Raw genomic sequence first — 24,535 nt, forward strand, 5'->3', positions numbered from 1 at the left:
TTTTACGTAATGTTTTGTGTAGACTAGGGCCGGAAGTGAATTGAACTGATTCGCAAATGTGATAAATGCATCGATTGAACTCGATATTGATTAAGCTCGAGTCAATATCTCGAAATAGAGCATCACAATTCAGTGTTTTAAATCGAACTCAAGCCAAGAATCGATACATTATACGAATAAAAATCGCTTTAGAAACCAAAAGAGAGAAAAATCTAATGATGCATGGTTGTTTCAGCTGCCTAAACATCAAGAACCGGCAGTCCCCAGGCGGGAATCAATATATAAACTACTTTGAACCGGCAGGTCCATTTCTGTAAGACCAAAAAGCATATTAAATTACTTTGAAATCCTATTTTCAGTTCTTAAATTTTGCCGATACCGAAATCAGAAATTAATGTACAACTCATATGTCTTGTGTAATTCCTAGGAATATCGTGCTTAACGGTTTTGATACAAAATCTAAGACGTTACCAATCATCAGCCAATCCATTTTTGTCCTTATTTCTCTGAGGCTTTCATCAATTCTTGAACTTTTGACTATAGTTGCAATAATTGTTTGCTCTGGCTTTCGAGGGAATGATTGTACAGCTGCCTTTCTTCTGGCCCTTCACCTCCTTATCCAATGAACAGTAGCATGGCATCTCTGCAGGAACTGCTAGTCGAAGAAGGATTCGAGAGGCAGAAAGACAACATAAAAAGTCATCAAAAGAAGGTGAAGTTCAGAGATAGAAGAGCACGAGATGAGTCCATTGTTTTGCCTATTTATGTTTGCCATGATCGTCGAAGAAGCTTCGACGCTCCCAAGCAGAAGAGCGGCAAGGCCTCATCACGTAATGGTTCTGTTGCGTCTATTTCAACAAGAAGAGCAGGCTCTGATTCAGGGATATCGATGACAGGGACTATAGATGAGGGATTCTTTAGGAGAAATGAGCCTGCACTAGATGAAGTAGCTATTAGAGCAGTTGTTTCTATACTTAGTGGTTACATTGGCCAGTATTTGAGAGATAAGAAATTTCGCGAAACCATAAGAGCTAAGTGCTACTCCTGTTTTACTAGGAATAAGGATTCAGAAAGTGGAGATTTGGAGAATATGCAATCGGGGATTGAGGTTGTTGAGAGATTGGTAGAACATCAAGGGCCAGAAAAAGAACTCAATGTGAAGTCATTGCAGTACTGCATTAGGCTATTAGGCAGTACTATTTCATCTGTAAATTCTAAAAGCTCAAAGAATGGAACAAGTGCAACATGTAGGAGGCAAAATTCTCAGCTTGCCGCTTGTGCAGAGCTCTACTTATCAATTGTTTACAAGGTATATAGAAGTGATCGAGTATCAGCAAGACATCTCCTGCAAGTTTTTTGTGATTCGCCTCATATCGCTCGAACAAATTTGCTCCCTGAAGTTTGGGAGCACCTGTTTCTTCCTCACCTTCTTCATATCAAGATTTGGTACAATGAGGAACTTGAATCTCTTTCAAACTCAATGTATCCTGACGAAGAAACAAAAATGAAAGCTTTGGACAAGGCTTACAATGACCAAATGGACATTGGGACGCAGAAGTTTGCACTTTACTACAAGGAGTGGCTCAAGGATGGTGCTAAAGCCCCTGCTGTTCCTTCAGTGCATCTGCCTTCAACAGCGAATGGTGCGCCTTCAAGGCGACATTCTGAATCCTTTAGTTCACATTCTTCCAACAAATCATCTCTGTAAGCGATAGCGATATGCATTATGTTAAATGTATTGAGCAAAAATGTAGTGGTAAACACTTCTATGTATCTATTGCATACTTTGATATTCTGCAATCTGAACCTTTTTCTTCTTCACTAATTGTCCAAATTTTGAAGTTATCGAGCTATTTTTGGCCCCATTCTGGAGAGGCATTCAACGTGGGGGAATGACAAGCACGAAAATTTAAGCTATCATTCATGTCCAGAAGACCAAGAGAAGTTTTTCAGAAAGGAAGATAAAATTGACATGGAAGTAGGTAACTTGAACCTCCAGAAAAGTTCTAAATTTAGCTTACGTTCTTCAAAGGATTCCTCCTCCCTGATATTTGTTTTAATTTTGCTGCAGTCAAGATCTTTTGGCAGCCAAAGATCATCAACCTTAAGTGACAGAAAAGTACACGCTGAACTTTGGCCGGACAACAAAAAATCAGACTACTTCCGCCTTTTCAATTGCAGGAGTGACATGGCACAACATGGAGTACGCAAAGACAATACACTGCCCAATGCCTCAGTAGAGAAGGATCGAAAAAGACGAATATCTCTGTCAAATGACCTGAGTACAGCTGTTAGAACGATTTGCACCTCTGATAGCCTTGCTGATTGTGAAACAGCAATCCGTTTGATGGCCAATGCTTGGCTCAATTCTCATGGCGATCCTACAGTTGAAACAGCAATATCTAAGGCACAAGTTATTGAAGCAATAATGGATGTTTTGTCTGCATCCAGCGATGATGAAATCTTAGAACTTGCAATCTCACTATTAGCACAAATTGTGACGAAACAAGAGTTGAATGCAAATATCATAATGAATTTTGACCCCCAGCTTGATATCTTTGCAAGACTGTTGAGGGACAACAGTCTATTTCTGAAAGCTTCGATTCTCCTCTATCTAGTCAAGCCAAAGGCAAAACAGATGATAGCAATGGAATGGATTCCACTGGTCCTCCGGATATTAGAATTTGGGGATCATTTGCAAACCTTATTTACCATCCATTGCAGTCCTCAAGTGGCGGCATATTATTTCTTAGATCAACTTCTTAATTGTTTTGATGAAGATAAAAATATGGAGAATGCTAGATATGTTGTTGCTGTTGGCGGATTGAACTTGCTGCTGAGAAGGGTGGAGATAGGGGACATAGTTGAAAAGAACAAAGCTGCATCAATCATCTATTATTGTATTCAGGCTGATGGAAGTTGTCGCCACTATCTTGCCCAAAATTTCAACAATCAAGCCTTCATTTCCCTCCTTGCCCTCAAAGACAAGAAAACTCAAAATCGAGCATTTGCTTTGCTAACAGAGCTCTTCTGCCTTCATAGGTAAGATCCTTTATCTTGTGCATATTTCTTCCATGAAGATAGGGAAAATTGAGAAAGGACTAGTAAATGGAATGCATTTTATCAAACTCATATTGCATATTTGTCAAATCCAGGCATCATGAAAGAATTGAATTGCTAAGTAAACTGATCAAAGGATGGGGCAGAATGAATGCCTTACACATTTTGTTGGTCTACCTTCAGAAGGCTCAACCAGAAGAACGTCCTCTGGTTGCAGCAATACTGTTACAGCTTGATATTTTGGTAAGATGGAAAGCTAGTCCTTCACTTGGATTTTCCATCGTTAGATATCCAGCATGCGTCTGACACATACATCAACTTCTGCAGGGAGATCCTAGCTTACTTGGACTTGAATTGTCAGGAGATTCTTCTGAGTGTAGTGTTTATAGATGTGAAGCTGTAGAGGAAATTGTAAAAGCAATGGACTGTCAAGTGCTTAATGAGCAAGTCCAGGAGCAGTCAGCCAGGACTCTCTTGATATTAGCAGGTCACTTTTCATATACAGGAGAGCCAGTTGCTGAAAAATGGCTCTTAAAACAAGCAGGCTTTGATGAAAACTCATTGGACGCATTCAGCTGCAACAAGGTTGCATTCAATAACTTCACAAACCTGGTATGTCGCTTCATGCTTCCAAAATGGTCACAAAAGCAACTTTTGTGTTCTTCAGCTTCAACTCCAGTGAGGTGTTCAACGGTTTGATATGAAGCGAAATAATAGAAGACGAGGCACATGAAAATGAAGTTTTACTAGTTCCAAATCTCTCCCCATAAATCCCTTCGGGTGCTGTTATGGGATTTAAATGTTGCATGATTTTGATAATGATGCAACAAATCTTGGACTTTCAAAGTCTCTATTTTAGATGTAGTCAAGTGGCAAGAACTATATACTATATAGGATGGTCCTTCCTTAATTACCTCGTATGCTGGTCTGTTTCATCTCATTAAATTCCTTATCACTGTGGGATTGATTTTATGCCAACATTTTACAGGTGAGAGAGGATGAAGAAGCAGAAAACTGGCGAAGGAGAACAGCAATGATTCTGCTTAAAAGTGGCAGAAGGAATTTACTTGTTGCTCTATCAGATTCCATGGCCAATGGCATACCTCGTTTAGCAAGAGCAAGCCTAGTTACTGTTACCTGGATAAGCAGTTTTCTCCATTGGTCTGGAGAAAGAAGTCTTCAGCCTTTAGCATGCTCAATTCTTGCGCCACAGCTAATAGAAGCTCTGAACTATGAGAATAGTATGGAGGAAAGAATTCTTGCTTCCTTTTCACTGCTCAATCTCCTGAAGGGTTCAGGTATGAGATAATAATCAATCAATGATAACATCAAAGGACATGTTTTATGATCTGATTACTAAGCTGTGCAGAAAAACAAGGAACAAGAAAAAGTTTCAGAATGAGAAAAATAATACTCCCTCCATCCCACTTTGATAGTCCTGTTTTCCTTTTTCGTCTGTCCCAAATTGTAGTCCACTTTCTAATTGAAGAATGTAGTTATCTTTTAATTTATCTGAAATACCCTTATTCAAGGTAAGTTGTTATTAGTATAGACTACCTTATTTAATATAGGTTGTTATTGAATATAACCTACGCCATTTAATACATTTAGATTTTTCAAAACATATTGATATGTGAATGAGAATTGATTCTTTTTTGATCATCAATTCAAGTTCCCATAAACCATCAATTCAAGTTTTCATGAATAATTAATATAAAGTTGTACTCTATTTAATATAAGGGTATTTTAGAAAAATAGCAACCTACATTTATTTTTTCAACAAAGTTAACTACTTTTTCTTAAATTGTGAAAAAAAAAACTAGAAGTATTAAAATGGGACGGAGGGACGGAATAAAATTGAAGATACTGACAAAAGGTTACATTAACATTATTTGCCCTCCTCTTTTTTTTTTTTTTCCTTTTTGTCACTTTTAACACAGATGGAGTGGATAGCTTACAGAGATTGATGACTAAAGAGTTGGTAAATGAGCTTGACAATCTCTCCCAAGTGACATGGACAGCAAAGGAGCTCATTTCAGTCATCACAAGTAGTTCAAATTCTGGTGCGTAGATGACAGTTTTCACTGAAAAATTAGTCCATTTGACTGATCATAGGCAGGCCTTGTACAATTTTTGTTTCCCCCTCTTTTCCACGGCAATTATTTGTTTATTGAGCGTGTAATATATAAATAAACTGTAAATTTTTTTCCTCACTTTTTTCTTTCGGCCTTATTTGAAGCCTACTTGAATGAAAATCCATATATTCCCTACTCTCATTTCCAGATTGAGAAGGAACTCCTGTACAAGACCATAATTTAGTAGTGTAAATTTGCTTATTATATAGGTGAAGGGTGAAAATTTTGGAATTCTGGCTATTTTTGTTATTAAATTCGAGGATTTTTTATTATTAATTATTCTCAGTTATTTTTCACTTGATAGAAACAGGTCAGAAACAAAAAGAAGGATCGAAGAACAGGTCATAAACTAACAGGGTTCCAACATTTTACATTCCTGCTGCACTATAACTCGTGCATGACCACAGGACAACAGATACTCAGAACAATTTAAAGCCACAAACCGAATTTTACAAGACAGTAGTTCCTAAAGGAAAACATGACTCAAATTCTCAGAACTAACACACTCACACCTAACGACAATGAAGATATGGACTAGCCAACCATCATCTGAAAACATGAAATGTCTTTATTTATATAGCTAACTCAACGCTTAAGTGATAAAAAAAAGAGGTGCACAAATCCTCTGACGAGCATCAGAGGGCAGAAGGCATGAAAACCCATTAGATTCACGTACAAACTCCTTTGCTAGTTGATTAGAAAAGGAGATTGGATCGGCGTTTTCGGGGTATTCCTTTGAGTGAACAATCTCCGTTACTCCAGAGTGGAGGAGACTGACAGCCTTGACGAGGCTGCCTAGACGAAAAACATGACATTTTGGAGGTCTGGATGCAGAGTATAGAAATTGTGATCAAACGAAGCAGAAGATGACAATGATACAGATGGTGTTGCAGAAGATGATGATGGAGACGATGCTGGAGGTTGCTCCATTACTACCTCTTGGAACATTCGTCCGCGGTAGGCGACAAGGTCAGCATAATAGACTGGCGGAACTAGTGAAACGGGCTTAGTGCATCGAGCATAAGTGAAGCACATATTGTATATGAGCTGATGCAACCTGTCGGATGTGAACGCATTTTCATCCCAAAGAACATAATAGTGCGTAGGCTTGCTCGTCCCAAGGGTTCCGTAATGGCTACAAAGGTAGAAGTCGAACTCAAAGGGATGAACAATTGTTGTGTCCACAACGGTTCCTGGAGGAACATTTCCCACTCTATTATCCCTCCCACCTTCAAGGAAAAGTCGAGTGTGGTGTCTCTTTTGTGCCACAACAAGGGTGATTGTTGGTTGATAATTCTCATCACAGATGGCCCGTTTTAGATCAAGTAACTCCTCATTTAGCACCATATCAAACTGCCCCTCACTAACACCATCTCGGAATACGACAATTCTTTTTGGTCTGATCTTGTTGAGCTTGGCATAAGTACTAACTAGATCACGACAAATACTTCCAAAATTAACGATCTTTTCCTTGCGGTGCTCTTGGGGCTGAACCCTTGCAGCATATCGATTGGCAGCAGGCCAGTTAATTGTGCCCACAACTGCTGCTATTGATGGACATGTAGAGTTTCGTGCAGCCGGATGATTCACATCAGCCCCAATGAACATAACATAATCTTGATCAGCAAAATTAGGAAGCCTATCATTGAGCTCCACATTGCTGCCTCCAAGCTTTGCATTAATCTTGAGACAAAGATTTGCCAAATACTGGTCTTGTCCCCTGTTTGCTTGAGAGCACAAACAACACTGAGTCACCACACCAATTCGTGTCTCAGAGACCCATTTAAGATACTTATATCCAGGATCCTTTCCAGCCATTACACAGACAATGATTTGCAGCGTACCCTGTGAACCACTTCTAGGTCTAGCATCAGCAATAACCTTTCTAAGAAGGGCATCAATTCTATCAACGGAATAGAATTCATCCATTCCAGTCGAGTGACAAACAAGAGGCTCCTGCATATGCATTCCCAGTCTCCGTGCACGCTGTATTAGGTTCCCGATGAAGTCTTCTTTTCGCAGTCTGTAACGGCTTGATGAAGTAAAATCTATCAAAGCCCACCGCTCAACTGGTTTTCCTTGTACTACACATTTGTCAACAAGGTTCCACTGGCATTTCTCCTGGTCAACTCTTACAGGATATACATTGCCATTTTTACCACCTAGCTTCAACTCAGGTGCACCGAGGACTCGACCTCCAACAGATGTCATACATTTTTCAAGTTGCATATTGAAGCCTTTAGCAACAATTCTGCATCATTTCAAAGGTAAAATCTCAATGAGCTGGGTCATATGCAACAAACATACGGCAGCAATCACATGTCCTATGCAAAATGATACATAGTGCCCACCAGGTAAGTTCACACGCATCAAAACTGTTGTAGGTTTACCAGATGCACATGTTTCACCATATAAGGTCATATAGGGGTTTTAATTATATCAGGACTCCAATCCCACATGATCCAAGCACCATCATAATGGACTAATTGTTTGCCTTACATATAGATCATTCCATGAAAAACGTAAAATCACTAGTGAAATTATCAATAGACAAATGCAACAGTACCTATAGCACATTGTTCAACGCTAGACTTGAGGAACAAAGGGCTTGACCAAAAAATATTTGAAGAATATATATATAGTACAACCAATCTAAAGATTGGCTCACCAAGCAAGTTCAAGAACAGTCGGTCTTTATAATCACAGACACAGGGATTCTACCTCCACCAAAGTGAACTATCCTAAAATTTTAAATTATCTTCTAAGCTGCATTATGCAAAGACCAAAAAGATATAAATGATAAAGTGACCATGCATAAGAGATTTTTTGAGTGGTACATACCCATCAGGTCCATCCTCAGCCTGCACCATGTCACAGATTGTACGTTTTCTTACTGCCGGTGGAGCCAACGATATTTGCTTTAATAACACGGCTGCATCTTTCTCATTTCTTTCCAAGTATTCCTTGGAATACCTCTGACCTTCGACCAAGACACAAAATTCCATTGGTACATCATTTTTCTTGTCTTTTCTCCCAAGGTCTAAGCAAGGAATATCGAGATGGGCAATTTTCTCCTCATATTTCTGCCTGAAGTAGTCAACAAGGCTGACTTCTCTTGGTGGCACCTGGCCATCTGGATCTACAAGTGAAAATTTAATCAAACGTGTAATGTCTCGGGTGAGCCCTGATATGGTATACTTTTGTTTGGTTTTACGATGTGTTACTCTTACTTTCAACCCTTTCAAAGCACTTTCAACCTGTCGTCTCATCCTCATAACATCATTCACTCCTCGAAATCCTTCAACATTCTCTTTCAGGAAGTCGATAACTGGCAGAGGCTTTCGGAATGCCAAAACTGAGTAGTCCAAACACAGCGCTAGACCGTTCGAGGTAGGCTTCAAGCTCTGGTAGAAGCCTCTATATGCGGCAATCCCATGACCAAGATCATCCCCGCGTTCGTTCTTGGAGAAAAAGCTTCGCCCTACGGGGATCCTATGCATAGACGGGTTATGCTTCATGACCAAGTCCATGGCCTGCAGTATATCACGAGGAATATGTGGGAGGTTTCCACACAGGTAGTCTTTCAAGTTAGAGAGCTTAAGCTGATTCACTTTTTGGATGACGAATTTATAAGTGCGAACATTCTCTTCCCCATCAGATAATTCAACTTTGAATTCCCCAGTGGGGAGTGAAACAGCACTGAAAATATTCTTCTCCCCATCATAGGTAACCATATCTACCGGGAACCCCTCGTCAGAAAACAGCTTGTCTTTAATCAAGGACAAAAGAGCCTTGGGAATTGATCTCCTGTGAGGCTGATTTCCACCGGGCATAACTTGTTGAATATCGACATCATAATGGGTAATAATTCCCTCAGAGTTGAATTTCACTGGAAAATGATTAGCAAGAAGCTTGACAGTCCTGACAGCAAGAATTCCCCTGTCAGGCCTTTTGATAGGCAGAAGTTTGTTATCTGGTTTCCCCTCAGCTGATAGTGGCTTCTCCTCTGAAATCCTTAGTGACTGAACGTCCGACAGAGCTTCATGTGCACAAATAGGAAAATTATAACGTGTACAAGTTATAGAACGAATGAAACTTCCAACAAAAAAAAAAGGTAGCTCAATACCAGGAGTAGGTTGAGGATGCTGAGGCCGGGGCTGATACTGAGCCGGAGCACTTGATGAAGAAGCAGATGGACCCCACGGCCTACCAGTCCAAGCCCCTCTGCCACTGGGTCCCACACCACCGCCACTTGGCTGCTGCAGTTTCTGGATGAACTCACCGCCGCCGACGCCGCCAGCCACTTGGGTCCCAGGACCCCTAGCTCCTCTACCACCCTCCAGCTGGGGGTACTGACCCCGGTAACGCTGATCCATTTCACTCCCACCACCACTGACAGCCGGAGCATAGCCACCCTCGTGGGCCCCACGACCCCAAGCTCCACGACCACCGCTGTCCCCTTGACGCTGGTCGTACTGACCCCTATAACTCCGATCCGACTCGCCACCGCCTGGAAACCTGCTATCGTAACCACCACCCATGTGGGTCCCACGACCCCTTCCCCGTCTACCTCCATAACTCTGGTCGTCACCTCCACTGCTACGACCACGACCACGACCACGACCAGCACCACCACCACCCCGACCACGACCAGAGGAGCCACCACCAGTTCCTCCGCGGCCGTAGTTTTTTCCTTCCATTCTTGCTTAAAAATGCAATAAAATCAGAGTGCTAAAAAACAAAAGTTTGAGAGAATCTGCGAGGATTAAGCAAATGGGTTGTTTCCAATTTAAATACTAGTAGGAGTAGACTGAGTAGCAGGTGACTTAGAGTCAAGAAGATGAGTTCAAGAACTGAAATGACGGGAAAGGGTTTTACTTCGTGGGCAAGAATCATGAAAGAACAAAAGTAGAAAGGAGGAAATGGAAAAAGTGATGGGGAGGGAAAGGTAAAATGAGGGAAAACGGGAAGGATCAAGAAGGTTCCGGAGAGGTCGATGAAAACCGAGGGAAAGGGAATTGGAATGAGTGTAAGGGTAGGGGAAAGCGGGAGGAAGAGACGGAGCAAATGATGCAAGATTTCGTGAGAAAGTGACAGTGGTGGGATGGTGATCCTGGAGAAAAAGGGAATATTCGTGTTGATTTTGCTACTTCGCTTGGACGAGCTATCATTTGACTTGGGTTGTCTTGACCCAACATGCAAGAAATTCTCATTAAAATAGATGATTAAAGGTTTCACAAATTATCAAGTTAAGTTTAAAGGCGGAGGGAAGGAAGTATAAGCAAAATGTTTTGGATTTGATTTAAAAAAAAAAATTTTTAAATTTGTTGAAATGAAGGTTTGTTTGGATAGAGTATTATTTGGAATAATTATTATAGCATATTTTGTAATGTGATTTATATGAGATAAAAATGTGGTTGAAAATATAAAAAGTTGGATTGAAAAATGTGTTTATGATGCAAAAAAAATATTATTTGGAATAATTTGCTATCCAAACACAATAATCTGCATGATAGAATGTTTTACTTGTGCTTAAGTTAAAAAATAGTGTGTTTGGATAGGAGATTATTTGGGATAATTTTTTTTAAAAAAATAATATAGTACTTTTTAATATGATGTACGTAAAATTAAAAAAATAGTTAAAAAACGTGTTAATATGATACAAGTAAATTTGTACGTGTAAATAAATTGCAAACCAAACAATCATAACCATTTTTCTAAGAGTCAACCTTGGGACCAATGTTGTTACAAATTATTTTAAGGGTCATTAGAACATTTATCTGTAAGAGAGAGATGGTGTTATATAATTAAAGTATTAATTTTTATGGATTAATAGTGTACTGATATATTTATTTTTTTTGACACTAGCAATCATAGATGTATGTCACTAATAATTAGAAAAAAAGTCATGCACTAACACTGATAGTGTATAAAAAATTTACTCATAATTAAAACCTAATTATTTTTTTTCTGGTTATTTTTCAAATAACTATAACTATCCCACGATGATGGGATCAACAGCATTAAGTTATTTTTTTACAAGATTACAACTTGCTCACAAATAGTGAATAAATACGATAACATATAGTTAGATGAAACTCACACTTCTAAGACTTGATGCCTTTCACTCCCACTGCCTTATTCCCTAAAACAAATTGTTTGGTGAATTTGTTCAAATGACGTCAATGTGTCGGAGAAAGTACTTTTGAACCTTCGCCAGAGAATAAAAAAAAAATAATAATAATAACTCTATGTGCTTTATTAAAGTTGAGATTATTGACAGTCAAGACGTTAGAGTAATTTATGTCTCTTATGCTAGAAAGATAGATAAACGAAAATTTTCACTCTAATAAGAAAAGAATAAGAAATAGTATATATTGTAGAATAATTCTTATATACACTGAGAGCGCATACATTACTACCAGTAAATCTATGTCACATAAGCAAAAGTTAGATTTTGAATTCAAAATTTGCATAGTTATCATTCATTCAGGGATGACAGTATATACACTGTTAATGTAGGAAATATATCTTATATTTTATGTCTATAAAGGTTGAAGAAGCGAAAAATTTTCATGTTGGTGATAGGAGTTACTCTCTTTTTTTTTGGTAACAAAATTTTTTTGATCAAATATCATAATTTCATTAAAATCTGCATTAATGGCAGAAATTATATATCATCAAACATAAATAAATATCAAAAAACAGATATGCAGAAAGGATACTCCAGATTTGAAGAATAATAAAAATTATATTATAAAGTTCCAAAATGAAAAATGAGATAAAATAATTATAATTTCATGGACATCTGCTCATGTTTCTAATTATCAGATCTCCTAAAGATTAAGAAGAGTTTTGAGCTTTAAAGAGAGAGAGAGAGAGAAGAGTTTTGAGAAGAAAGTAAGAGGAATAAATTTAAAATGACATCATATGTCATTATGGTAGATGCATCAAGGACGTAGCTATAGTCATTTCACGGGTGCAATTGCACTATCTCAATTTTTCAAAAATTATAAAATAACTTACAATAAATTTATTTATTTTTATTATTGTCTCACTTTTGCTCCTCTTGAATTTTCAAAATATTCTATCTAGATTTAAAATTGCCCCCAAAAGTTTTGACATTTTATTGTTTCCCTTACCATTTCTGCTATGGAAGTTTGAATTAAAACATGATTTCTTTTTCTATTTTCTATCAAAAAACTTTATTTACTTAAATTTGAACTTTACATATATGTCCAATCATATGAATTAGAAATGATCCAAATGTTCATTTGGCAATTTGATTGTATACACATTATCTACATCATATCTACACATATACATAATAGTAACAATTCTATATTTTATACTATTAGATGACCTAGTAACTTAGCACATATTTTCTCCGTCCCAAATACTTGGTTCTGTTTCGATAATTCAATTTTTTAGGAATAATGGTTTAATTATGATATTGATACTTCTCTTTCTAATTTTACCCCCATAAATTCAAATTTTGAATTTGAATGGTAATATGCATATGATTAGAAGAAAGGGCTATATTGGAAAAAGACTAAAATGTATTTTAATTTTCTCAATGAGATATATTTTGGGACATCCCAAAATAGAAAATAGAACACTTTCAATAAAACATAGGAAGTAATAAATAACAAGCTATAGATGATTTTCTAATTTTTATTGTTATAATACTGAATAAATTAGTTCATGTCTACGAAACTTATAATAAACACGTGCGTTTGATAAAATTGAAATTTGAAGATTAAAATCTAAAATCTAAAATCTAAAATCTGAATTATTAAGTTATTGAATTGTTAAGCCTTAAATGTGGTACATTTTGAGTGTATATCACATTAAGTAATAAGTGAATAGTGTATCACTTATTTTTGAGAGTAAGTTTTACCTACGAAATTTAGTATCAATTAGTTAATTCAGATATTTAAGTTTTCATTATCAAACGCGTCTAAACATATTAAGATCTGAATCCATTAAATTTAAATACTGAATTGAGTTATCAAATAAGACCTTAGTTGCATAAAAAAATCACCAAAGTTTTTAAGATTTGGTAGAAATCAACAGTTCAAATCTTACCTCTCATCATTGGCTACTACATGTAGCTTGTCATTTTAAATGATTTCCTTTAAATCCATACAAACCTTAACCTTGCCTCTGGGGTAGATAAGTGACTATTGATAAAAGAAAAAAAAAAAAAAAAAGGTCAATGGGTCTTTTTCTCAATATTAATGCATTCGAGAAAAAATAACGAACACGAAAACAAACCTTATCAAAAAGTAACGCGGCATGACGTAAGAATGTATGTTTATGGTGGGTTACGTATGACGTTAGTTGTCATACGAATTGCTTAGGTGACGTGTGCTGATTGGTGGACGTCCTGTACCCTTTTTTGCATTCTACGAGGATTCTATGGCCTAGGATATCGTATACTTTTATCATTTTTGTTTTTGGTGGGTGGATCACGTCATTGTCGTGGAATTTAAAAAAGGGCTGTTAGAAATTTTGTGATTTGATTATTGGATTGACTTGGCCTTAACTGGGAAGAATTGAACACCATGATAAAAAAAAAAAAAAAAAAAAAAATCATTAGGCCTATGTCTATTTTATAAGAATGGATTAATTTTTTTATACTGATAAAATATATATTGTCAGCGTTAGACGAATGATAGTAATATTTCATATATTTAACGGTGATAATCTATACACTGTGAATGTATATAAAATTTATTATATAATAATTGAATTTTTTTAAATAAATTTTTTCATCCGAGTCCATCCATGAGAATGAAATCAATTTGGTGCAAGTCATTCTCAAAGACTTTTCAATGTCTTTCCCTCACCTATATATAATTCTTTTGCTTTCTTCGTCGCCAAGCAATCTCTTTGGTTTTCCCCCTCTTCCAAGATCCAAAAATCTGAAGAAGAATATAATAACCTTTACAGATAAGGCAATAAAGCACTATAGCTGTAGGAAAACGCGACTCGCCGAAAAGAACAAAAGTGTCCATGTTGGGCCGGTGGAGGGAGTTAAAGCTATAGAAAAGAAGTCGGAAAGTAGAAGGTTATTTTAGTTAACTTTTTTCGTGGAAGCCTATAAGCATCAATTCAGGGACCTCAAGGCTCAAGCCATTATCCTTTCCACACCCGTTGTACTTGTAATGCATCTGCTGCCTTCCTTCTCAAGAGTCACGAAGGAATTTCTTTGGTTTTTCTCCACCTCAAGGGTTCTTGAAGCCCAAGAATCTCAAGAGAAAATTGCAGTTTTGGCATCAAATTTTTGGAACGTAGGTGGTTTTAATCTCTAAAGTTTGGACAAAAGTAAATCTAGTACCAAATGTTTCAATTTCTAAGCACATTTAATTTAATTGATCGGTTTTGAGAAATTGTGACCAAAATCCGAAAACGTGAGCAGCGCATGCCAGCGGCTAAGTTTAGAAAAAAATATTTAAAAAAAAAGAACAAAGTTTGTGGCCATAATCTATAATTAAAAAAGATACTTATTTTTTCCCCTTTCATTTCTATACTTTTTTCAAAATTTAGCCACCGCCGACATGTACTAATCATGTGATCAAATTTCGGTAACAATCTGCCAAAACTAGTCAATTGGACTAAATTTGTCGAGAAATTAGAAACACTTTTTTTTTCTAAAAAATTAGCCGTTGGCAAGTGCTACTCATGTGGCCAGATTCTTGTATAATTTGCCAAAATCAATCAATTGGAATAAATGTACTTAGAAATTGAAACATTAGGTATTAGATTTGCTTTCGTCCAAACTTTAGGAGTTAAAACTGCTGATACCTCAAACATTTGATACCAATACTGTAATTTTCTCTAAATCTCAAAGATAATCTTAACTCAAATCTAAAAAAGTTAAAATTAGAAAAAAAAGATTAATCTTATATGCATTGACGGTACGTACACTATCATATTTACTATCATATTTGCACATATGTCACACGTACAAAATTAGGTTTTAAATTCAAATTAAATTAATTGTCGAGGCAGGAAATTTAGAAGAGAATTGCAAAGTAAAAGGCATCATGGTTTGATATGTAGCTATCAGTTGGTTAATAGTAGGTATCTTTCAAATGAGGGAAAAAACATTTATGATTCGATGTTTAAGAACCATCATATTTGTGCTATGTTTCGCATCATTTTCCGGTTCACAACATCAACATCACAAATGGACCAGCATAACACAGGGAAAGGCTATTCACAAAACCAACATTAAGTAATTGTTGGGCTTAAAATTTGGACACGTGAAAAAAGAAGCATAAAAGAACTGAAAATTTTTCTAAAACAATTTGCCAAATGCATAAATTCAAGATGAAGCATCATCTGATTAACATGTCTACAAACTTTTCAAGCACCCAACGAACTCGTAAGTTTCAAGAAACATTTCAGACAAAAAGAGAAACAAAATAGATGCATATCCAACTACTGCAACACTCGGCTACCCAAAGTAAGTGGCGGCAGAGGGCATAGCTTCGGATGGGGTTATAAAAGAATTGAGCCACTCGCGAACGGTCCAAATCTGAGCTCAACTTGAGCTGATTAAATCGAACTCGAATTCAAAAATATTAAGTTTTTTAACTTGCGAGTCGGTTCAAGAGCTCGATTATATATATATATAATTTTTTATTTTAATAGTAAAATTACATATATATTCATAATATTTTATTATTTATTTAAAAATTATTATTTTATTTATTTTTTAAAAATAAATAATTATTTTTTATTATTTTTTTTAGCTCGAGCTCGTGCTCGAACTTGAACTTGAGTTGAATTTGAGTCGAGCTCGTCGAACTTGAGCTCGAGTATGAGTTTTATAAAATTAAGTTGAAATTCGGTTTGATTAGGCCGAAACTTGACTCGATTCGACTCGTTTGTACCCGTAGTTTCGAAAAACAATTAGTGGTCTAGTGTCAAAGCAATGTACGACAATTCCATGAGCATCAGAGTCGAAACATATAATGAAAAGATACTATAAGACTTAGATTCACGCACAAACTGCCTTGTCAACATCTTAGACAAGGCAATTAGATCTGCAATTTGGGGTATTTCTACAATAAACGTTTCTCTCTGGGCGTTCACTGCTTAATGGAGGATATTACAGCTTTGATGAAGCTGCCTAAACAAAATACATAATGTTTTGGAGGTCTGGATGCAGAGTGTAAAAGTTCTGGTTAAATGAAGCAGCAGCAGATGACAAAGATGCTGATGATATTGAAGAAGATGACCATAAAGACGCAGAAGATTGCTTTGTTACCACCTCTTGGAAGAGTCGTCCCCTGTAGGCGACAAGATCAGCATAATAGACAGGCGGTACTAATGAAACAGGTTTAGTACATCGAGCGAAAGTGAAACACAAATGGTATATGAGCTTCTGCAACTTGTCCGTTTCAAAAGCATTTTCATCCCACAGGACATTGTAGTGAGTCGGCTTGCTGGTCCCAAGGCTTCCATAATGACTACAGAGATAGAAGTCAAACTCAAAGGGATGGATAATTTTTGTGTCCACAACAGTTCCTGGAGGAACATTTCCGGTAACACCTTCATTGTTCCTGCCGTCAAGAAAAAGTCGAGTTTGGTGTCTCTTTTGGGCCACAACAAGGGTAATTGTTGGTTGATAATGAACATCGCATATCGCTTGTTTCAAATCAAGCAACTCTTCATTCAGCACCATATCAAACTGTCCCTCACTAACACCATCTCTGAACACTATAATTTTCTTTGGTCTGACCATGTTGCGCTGGGCATAAGTACTGACTAGATCCCGACAAATGCTTCCAAAGTTCATAATTTTTTCCTTGCGGTGATCTTGGGGTTGAACCCTTGCAGCATAGTGATTGGCCGCAGGCCAATTTATTGTGCCCACAACTGCGGCTATTGATGGACTTGTAGAGTTCCGTGCTGCAGGATGATTCACATCAGCCCCAATGAACATAACGTAATCGTCATCTGCAAAATGAGGAAACCTTTCATTGAGCTCAACATTGCTGCCTCCCAGCTTGGCGTTCAACTTGAGACACAGATTTACCATAAATTTGTCTTCTCCTTTGTTCGCATGAAGGGACAAGCAACACTGAGTCACTACACCAATTTTTGTCTCAGAGACCCATTTAAGATACTTATATCCAGGATCCTTTCCAGCCATCACGCAGATAATAAGTTGCAATTGTGTACCTTGTGAACCACTCCTGTGTCTGGCATCAGAAATAACCATTCTGAGAAGTCCTTCAATCTTAACAATGGAAGAAAATTCATGCATTCCAGTGAAGTGACAGACAAGAGGATCTTCCATGTGGATTCCAAGTATTGCAGAATGATGCCTCAAATTCTTAATAAACTCTTCTGCCTGCAGTTTACATCGGCTAGACAAGGTAAAATCAATCAAGGCCCAGCGCTCAATTGGTTTTCCTTCCACCACAGATTTCCCATCAAGGTTCCAGTTGCATTTCTCCTGGTCAACTCTTACAGGATATACATTGCCATTAGCAGCACCCAACCTTAGTACAGGAGCACCAAGGACTCGACCTTCAAGAGATGTCATATTATAATCCATTTCCATCTGAAAGTTTTTAGCAACAGTTCTGCTCCATTTAATAGATGAAACTTCAATGAATCAGGTCATCCAGCAAATAATACAATAAAAGTAATATCAACAAATGTTACATCATGAGTCCCGAACTACACTAGCAAAGTTGAATGGTTAACAGTTATGTAGATGGATAACACATGGAGATTCCATAAAAGAACAACTGGCATCCACACCATCAAAGGGTGCAGCTTAGCTTGCTTCATACGGATGCAGCATGCGTATCATGCAAACTCATCCATAATTCAATGTATAAAGACCAGAATAATGAGTCTGCATGCTATACTGTTCAGAGCAGAGATTTGCAGGTAGTACTATTCACTATAGCCAGGTGGAGGACTAACAAAAGGGAAAGTTCTTATATAAATGCGGGAGGTTCAAGGAAATCTAAGAAAGACCAGAAAATTCTCCATTGTTTCTCCTTCCAATTCCTCTTTAATTCCCAACATATACTAACTTGATCGTCAGAGATCAAGCCCCATTCTTATTTAATTTCGGGTCAGTTAATGTAATTTCCTTCAAATAATGAATTCAATTAGGCATTGTTAGAAAACTGCTTTTACAGGTAACATCAAGAACTTCACTTAGATCAGGGCTTCAGTCCCTGAGATTCAAACACTTCCTCTGTATATAATTCATCATTCTACTCTATATACCAGGCAGTTAAAAAGTGAAACTACCAATGAACAATTGCAACAATGCCCACATTTTAACAGCCTAGATCCCAAATAGGCATTTCTGCTACATCCATTTACATTACAAACTCGGGAAAGGGGAAAGATGAAAAAGAACATAAAACCATTGAATTTCTACTTTTTGCCTGAAGAAGTAGATTAGCTGAGAGCACCAAAACTAACGCTAAAAGGAAAAAGATGCCCAATGCCAAAGGTCAGAACAATTATGCAAAAGAAACAGAACAAAAGTATGTATTTGAAAACCCAAAAACATAGATATTGGATTGTAACAAAAGTCTTGAAACTAATCAAGCTGCTGACTCAGCTCATCACAATCATGCAACTAACTTACCACCATGCTAATAAATCTGGATCTTATCCTAAGCCGAAGCAATGAAAGAAGAAAGATAAATGTAAAGTGAACACGCATAAAGACTTTGTTATAAATAGTACATACCCATCAGGTCCATCCTTAGCCTGTACCATGTCACAAATTGTTCTCCTTCTTTCTTCTGGGGGAGCCAATGATAATTTTTTCAAGAATGATGCTGTTTTTCTATCCAAACGTTCTTTTGGATACCTCTGCCCCACAACCAAGACACAGAATTCCATAGGAACATAATGTATTTTGTTGGCGTTCCCAAGATCCAAGCAAGGGATATTCAGATGCCTAATTGCCTTCTCATATTTTTGCCAGAAAAAGTCAACAATCTTAATTTTCTTTGGAGGAGCTTGGGGATCTGCGTCTACAAGGTCAAACCAAAGTTCACCTGCCACTTTTTCAGTGAGACCAGATATAGTGAATTTCTGTTTGGTGATACGATGAGTTACTCTTACTTTCAACCCTTTTAAAGCATTCAAAACCTGTCTTCTCATCCTTGTAGCATCATCAGCTTCTCGAAACCCTTCGATATTCTCCTTTAAGAATTCTAAAACTGGCAAAGGCTTGAGAAATGACAAAACTGAGTAATCTAAACACAAGGAAAGACCCTGAGATGTAGGCTTTAGGCTCTGTTGGAAGCCTCTATATGCTGCAACCCCATGTTTAAGGTCATCTCCTTCTCGATAATTCTTGCAAAAAAAGTTTCGACCTAAACGTATCCTATACTTGGAAGGGTTTTCCTTCATTACCAAGTCCATACCATGTAGTATATCACGAGGAATATACAAGAGGTCTCCATTTAAGTACTCTTTTAACCTAGACAACTTTAACTCATTCATTTTCTTGATTGTGACTATGTATGAGCAAGAAGTTACATCCTCCCCATGAGATATTTCCACCTTGAAATCCCCACTAGGCAGTGGAACAGCACTGAAGATATTCCTTTCCCCATCATAAGCAACCAAATCGCTTGGGAAACTCTTCGGCTCATTAAAGAATAACTGTTCTTTAAGCAAGCCCATAAGAGACTTGGGAATTGATCTTTTCAGTGGCTTATGTCCAATAGAACTAACCAGTTTGGCATGGACCGCATAATGCATGATAATACCACTCGGATTGAACTTGACTGGAAAATGATTAGCAACAAGACTGATTGATCTGGTAGCAAAAGTTCTGCTATCAGGCCTTCTCAAAGGCACAATTATGTTTTCTGTTTTCTCTAGATGATATGACAGAGGTTTCTGATCTGAAATCCTCAGTAATGGAACATCCAGTTGAACAGGATCTGAAAGAAAATGACAAAAAAAAAAGTTTACTTTTAGAAACAAAGGCATTGCAGCTGCAAGCTCAATACAAATTAATTCAGATATAACATCAAAGCACATATGATAATATGCGAAGACAATCATGGATACTCTAAAATGATATAAATACACATAACACAAGTTCCTACAAAAGATTTTTCACTTGAATCCACAACAAAAAAAAAGAAGAAGAAGAAGAAGAAAGAAATGCTGGGAAAAGAAAAGTGGAAGAGAACTCAGTACAAGCACATGCTTTCAAATAAAAGTACGTAGTTCAAGGCCGCTAGAATTCAAAAGAATAACTAGAGACTCTTGTCATTGTTGTACTTCTCTCCTATTAAGCCATTTGTGTGATTATTCAGCAGGAAAATCCATTACCCTTCACCTAGATAAAAACCCCACGAAGTTGCTAAATAACCACTGGACTTGAGCCCTAAGAATCATGAAATTAAGACCATACTATCTAGTGCATTATACAATCATTTCACATTTTCACTTTATTAGCTATAGCACATTGATAAATATGAATGGTAAACTTCTGATTTGGGGCAATTTTCAGTTTAACATGCAAAAGCACAATAGTAATTCTTCACAGAAAGGGGAAAATCCAGAACGAAAATTAAATAGAGTAATATGGTGAAAGCCGCCATGAACCCCATGGGAAAAGCAAGTCCGGTGCAATTTCAAATAATGAACTTCTCCCCCTTGCCATCTCCTAAGACAACAGGCATATGTCCCAGTACAAACTGCTAGAGTATGACATAAATTTCAAAATTGATTAATTTTAGTATTAAGTTTTATATGCTACAATACCAAATTACCCAATAACACCAACCGAATATGGAGAAAACATCCACACGATTAAATCCAGAATATTCATATAAAGAAACAAATGCCTCCAATACAAGTCCTATACTAATTACTATCCAGCCAATCCAACCGCTCGCCCAACCCACGAAAAAAAGTAAAACAAATTATCATAAATGCAAATGAATAGGTGAAAGTAAATTAAATTCAAATTCTATATCTTGGATATAGCATTCCAGAGACTAACAAAAAAATACCTGGGAATGATCGACAAGGCTTTTGATTCTGATATGAAGTTGTCGAAGAAGAAGATGGGCCCCAATTTCTATCCGCCGAAGCCTCTCTTCCCATCAGTCCTCCACCACCACTACTCTGCTGCCGCGTTTCTGTTGGTTCACCACCACCAGCAAGGCTCTGCTGCCGCCAAGACCCCGTTTCCGCTGGTTCACCACTGCCACCAGGTCTCTGCTGGCGCCATGACCCTGTCTCCGTAGTTCCACCACCGCCACTCTGCTGCCGCCGCCAGGACGCTGTTTCCGTAGTAATACCATCACTGCCACTCTGCTGCCGACGCCAAGATCCTCCATCACTTGATCCACTACTACCACTCTGATGCGGCCAAAACCCTCTTTCCATCGGTTGCTGCCGCCTAGACTCTCTTCCAATTGAACCACCAACACCACCACTCTGCTGCTGCTGCGGCCTTCTGTGGTGGGAGCCGCTAGCACCCCACCAGTTGTCGGAAGCAGCCGCATCCTCCGGACCACGATTGTACCTTCCGTGAAAACCTCTATGAGAAGTCTGGCCTTGCTGGTAATCTTCATAACTGTCACCACTATCACGACGATCGCCACCACCTTGGCGGTGGTAACTTCTCCGACCTTCTTCCATTAAGAAATATTCAATATCTAAAGACACTTCCCCGACCAGGCCAGAGTAAACAGATATTTTTTGGGGCCAGTAATTCAACAAGGCAGTCAAAGTCAAGGCAATGACCTCAAAAATTTTTCAGTTTCTTGTGGTTATCTTTTTCAAATTTTGTCACACAAGAAGAGATATGTAAGGGTGGCAATGGGCCGGGGGTGGGGCGGGAGACACCTCCCCAACCCCCATCCCGTTGCATTTTAATTCCCCGCCGCCCCGCCCCGCCCCGCCTCCCTCGCGGGTAGTACTAAAATTAAATTTCATTATATTTTATTATATAATTTTATTATAATTAAATTTGCACAAATAATCAAGTACTAAAATATTAAAACATCATCAAATTATTATTCATTATAATTTCACAATTGAAACTCATAAAAATAATTAAACAAAGGTTATTTGAATGCAATCTAAAATGATAAAATAAATATAACTAAAATAATCAAGTTTTCACTTTTGATACAAATACAATCACTAAATTATTATTATATTTTTTTTAGAAAAAGTGTTATTGTATTAAGTGTAGTTAGGAATTTAACATAAATGTATTAATAAATTTAGTATAAATAATTAATAATTTTTATTAATAGACATGTATAATTAGTAGTATAATTAAAAATATCATTATATATATAATTATATACATATATATATAGTTATTCAAACGGGTGGCTGGGTGGGGTTATACCCCCCACCTCCTGCCCCGTTTCTAAACGGGAGGAAAAAATTCCCCCCGCCCCGATGACTCCCCGCGGATGCCCGCCCCCGTTGTCATCCCTAGGGATATGTGTCTAAAATTTGAAAATAGATAACTGAATATTGAAAGTGTAATCGAGACGAACAACACAAAATAATACCGTTTAATTTTTTTTTTTGCTTTTTACATAACGGAGTTTGAAATTGTCTTAAAATTTATTTTGTTTATTTGTTGAACATTTTAAGATGAACCGATGTGAGGATCAAATAATTTGAATATTATATGTATAAATTTCAAATAGTATGCTAATCATGCCAAATCCGAACTTAACTGACTATTTTATAGAATTAAAAATACTTTTTATGTTTGATTTTATTAATTGATAAATCAAGTTTAAATTAGTCACAGATTCAAATTTAGGAGTGTAAACGAACCTAATCAAATCGAATGCACTAGTTTTCACACTTATTTGATTATTTTAACGAAATTAAAATTTTGTTCGAATTTAACTTATTTATTTGTCGAAATGAATTTGAATAAATTTTTTTTATCGAATTTAAATATTATCGAATATAAAATGTTATTCAAATTTCGCTTGACTAGTTGATAAACCAAGACCAAACAAACTCTTATCAAGTTGAACTAAGTTCGAGTATCAAATAACTTGATTTATTTTTCAATCCTACTCAAATTGAGTACTGAGTAATTTGGTTCCTTTTTTACTTACATTTTTCATCCCTATATAATACAACAAACCCTAAATTCCTTTTTTTTTTTATTGGTCAACGCGACCCTCAAAATACTTGATCCACGTAAAAAGTAGGAGATGCTCACTTGAATACTTCACAAACCTCAAAATACTCGAGTTACATGCCTAGTAAAATGTGTCGAGATTTAATAGTTCTTTTTCTTTTACATTCATTTTCGTTTCCGTTTGGAGAATTATTAATACATCTGACCGTGACATACTGTTTAGTGTATATATATATATATATATATATATATTTTTTTTTTCAAGTTTTAATATAATAGCTCAGTACTAACTCTTCATTTTTCAGCCAACGGAATTTCCTAAAGACCATGTTACACCTATAGCATATGTATTGTAATTAAACCTTGTTTGGATTGTGATTTTTTGGAGAAAAGTTTTTACATTTTCTATAAATATTTCTTTTATACAATTTTCAATCACTTTTTTTATTTTACATAAATCACATCCTAAAACATTGCTACATTAATCTTTTCCTAAAAACTTTCCCAAAAATGCAATCCAAACGGGCTTGCCCGGCTATTTTTTAGAATTTTATAGAAAAATATGCTGTAACAATTTAATGTATTTTAAGTAAAAAGATAATTGAAAAATATATTAATAGAAAATGAAAAATTTTTCCAAAATCAGTACATTGTAGAGTTTTCCAATCAGGTGACACGCCTGACTATCAATTTATAACCAATCTAAGACAACTCGGTTCATAAAAAGAGTGTATTATGGTATCAGATCACTCACTTACAGCACCATTTACTTGACACTCAAAACTAAGTAAGAATTTATCCAACTTAATTTGACCAAACTTGTATATTTGATCCTCCATCTTCAGAAGGAAACTTTACTTAGGCATAATGCTACTCAAGACACTGCTAAGGCCTGTGCTGCTTAAAGGATAATTGAATGTGCTTGTTTCTACAAAAGAATAAAATTACAAAATAGATAGAAAGCACAAATAGAAATGAAGAGGATGTACCATTAGAGAAGCAACAAAAGACTGCAGAACAGATCTTGCTCATGTCAAAAACTAGAATGATTTGGAAGGTTTACTTCAGAGGACTATCATGCGAAGTGCACAGTTTTCTTGAATTTAGCACATATTCCTCTGCCTTTAGACTGTGTAACAAAAGAAACCACAAACACCTAAAGAATCAGCAGATCACTTTAACCAAATGG

The 24,535-nt window shown here is 36.7% G+C and overlaps 3 protein-coding genes across 3 annotated transcripts; 1 reads left to right on the plus strand and 2 right to left on the minus strand.

The window, feature by feature from the left end:
- Positions 1-453: 453 nt before the first annotated feature.
- LOC113709818 (putative E3 ubiquitin-protein ligase LIN) lies at positions 454-5,330 on the plus strand. Its single transcript, XM_027232673.2, has 7 exons — positions 454-1,704; positions 1,843-1,978; positions 2,072-3,042; positions 3,156-3,303; positions 3,388-3,672; positions 4,049-4,358; positions 5,001-5,330. Exons 1-7 carry the CDS (start codon positions 623-625, stop codon positions 5,129-5,131), a joined length of 3,063 nt encoding a protein of 1,020 aa, XP_027088474.1. The 5' UTR covers positions 454-622; the 3' UTR covers positions 5,132-5,330.
- A 193-nt stretch (positions 5,331-5,523) lies between these two features.
- On the minus strand, positions 5,524-10,340 carry LOC113709817 (protein argonaute 2-like). The gene is made up of 3 exons (XM_072065853.1): positions 9,322-10,340; positions 8,037-9,234; positions 5,524-7,446 (listed from the first exon to the last, which is right to left on the minus strand). Exons 1-3 carry the CDS (start codon positions 9,893-9,895, stop codon positions 5,991-5,993), a joined length of 3,228 nt encoding a protein of 1,075 aa, XP_071921954.1. The 5' UTR covers positions 9,896-10,340; the 3' UTR covers positions 5,524-5,990.
- Positions 10,341-16,178: 5,838 nt separating this feature from the next.
- LOC113709329 (protein argonaute 2-like) lies at positions 16,179-22,090 on the minus strand. The gene is made up of 3 exons (XM_027232075.2): positions 21,230-22,090; positions 18,937-20,146; positions 16,179-17,800 (listed from the first exon to the last, which is right to left on the minus strand). The coding sequence occupies exons 1-3, from the start codon at positions 21,861-21,863 to the stop codon at positions 16,339-16,341; spliced, it is 3,306 nt and encodes a 1,101-aa protein (XP_027087876.1). The 5' UTR covers positions 21,864-22,090; the 3' UTR covers positions 16,179-16,338.
- Between the last annotated feature and the right edge of the window lie 2,445 nt (positions 22,091-24,535).

Source organism: Coffea arabica, chromosome 9e (genome assembly GCF_036785885.1).
Source record: "Coffea arabica cultivar ET-39 chromosome 9e, Coffea Arabica ET-39 HiFi, whole genome shotgun sequence".
Taxonomy (NCBI): domain Eukaryota; kingdom Viridiplantae; phylum Streptophyta; class Magnoliopsida; order Gentianales; family Rubiaceae; genus Coffea; species Coffea arabica.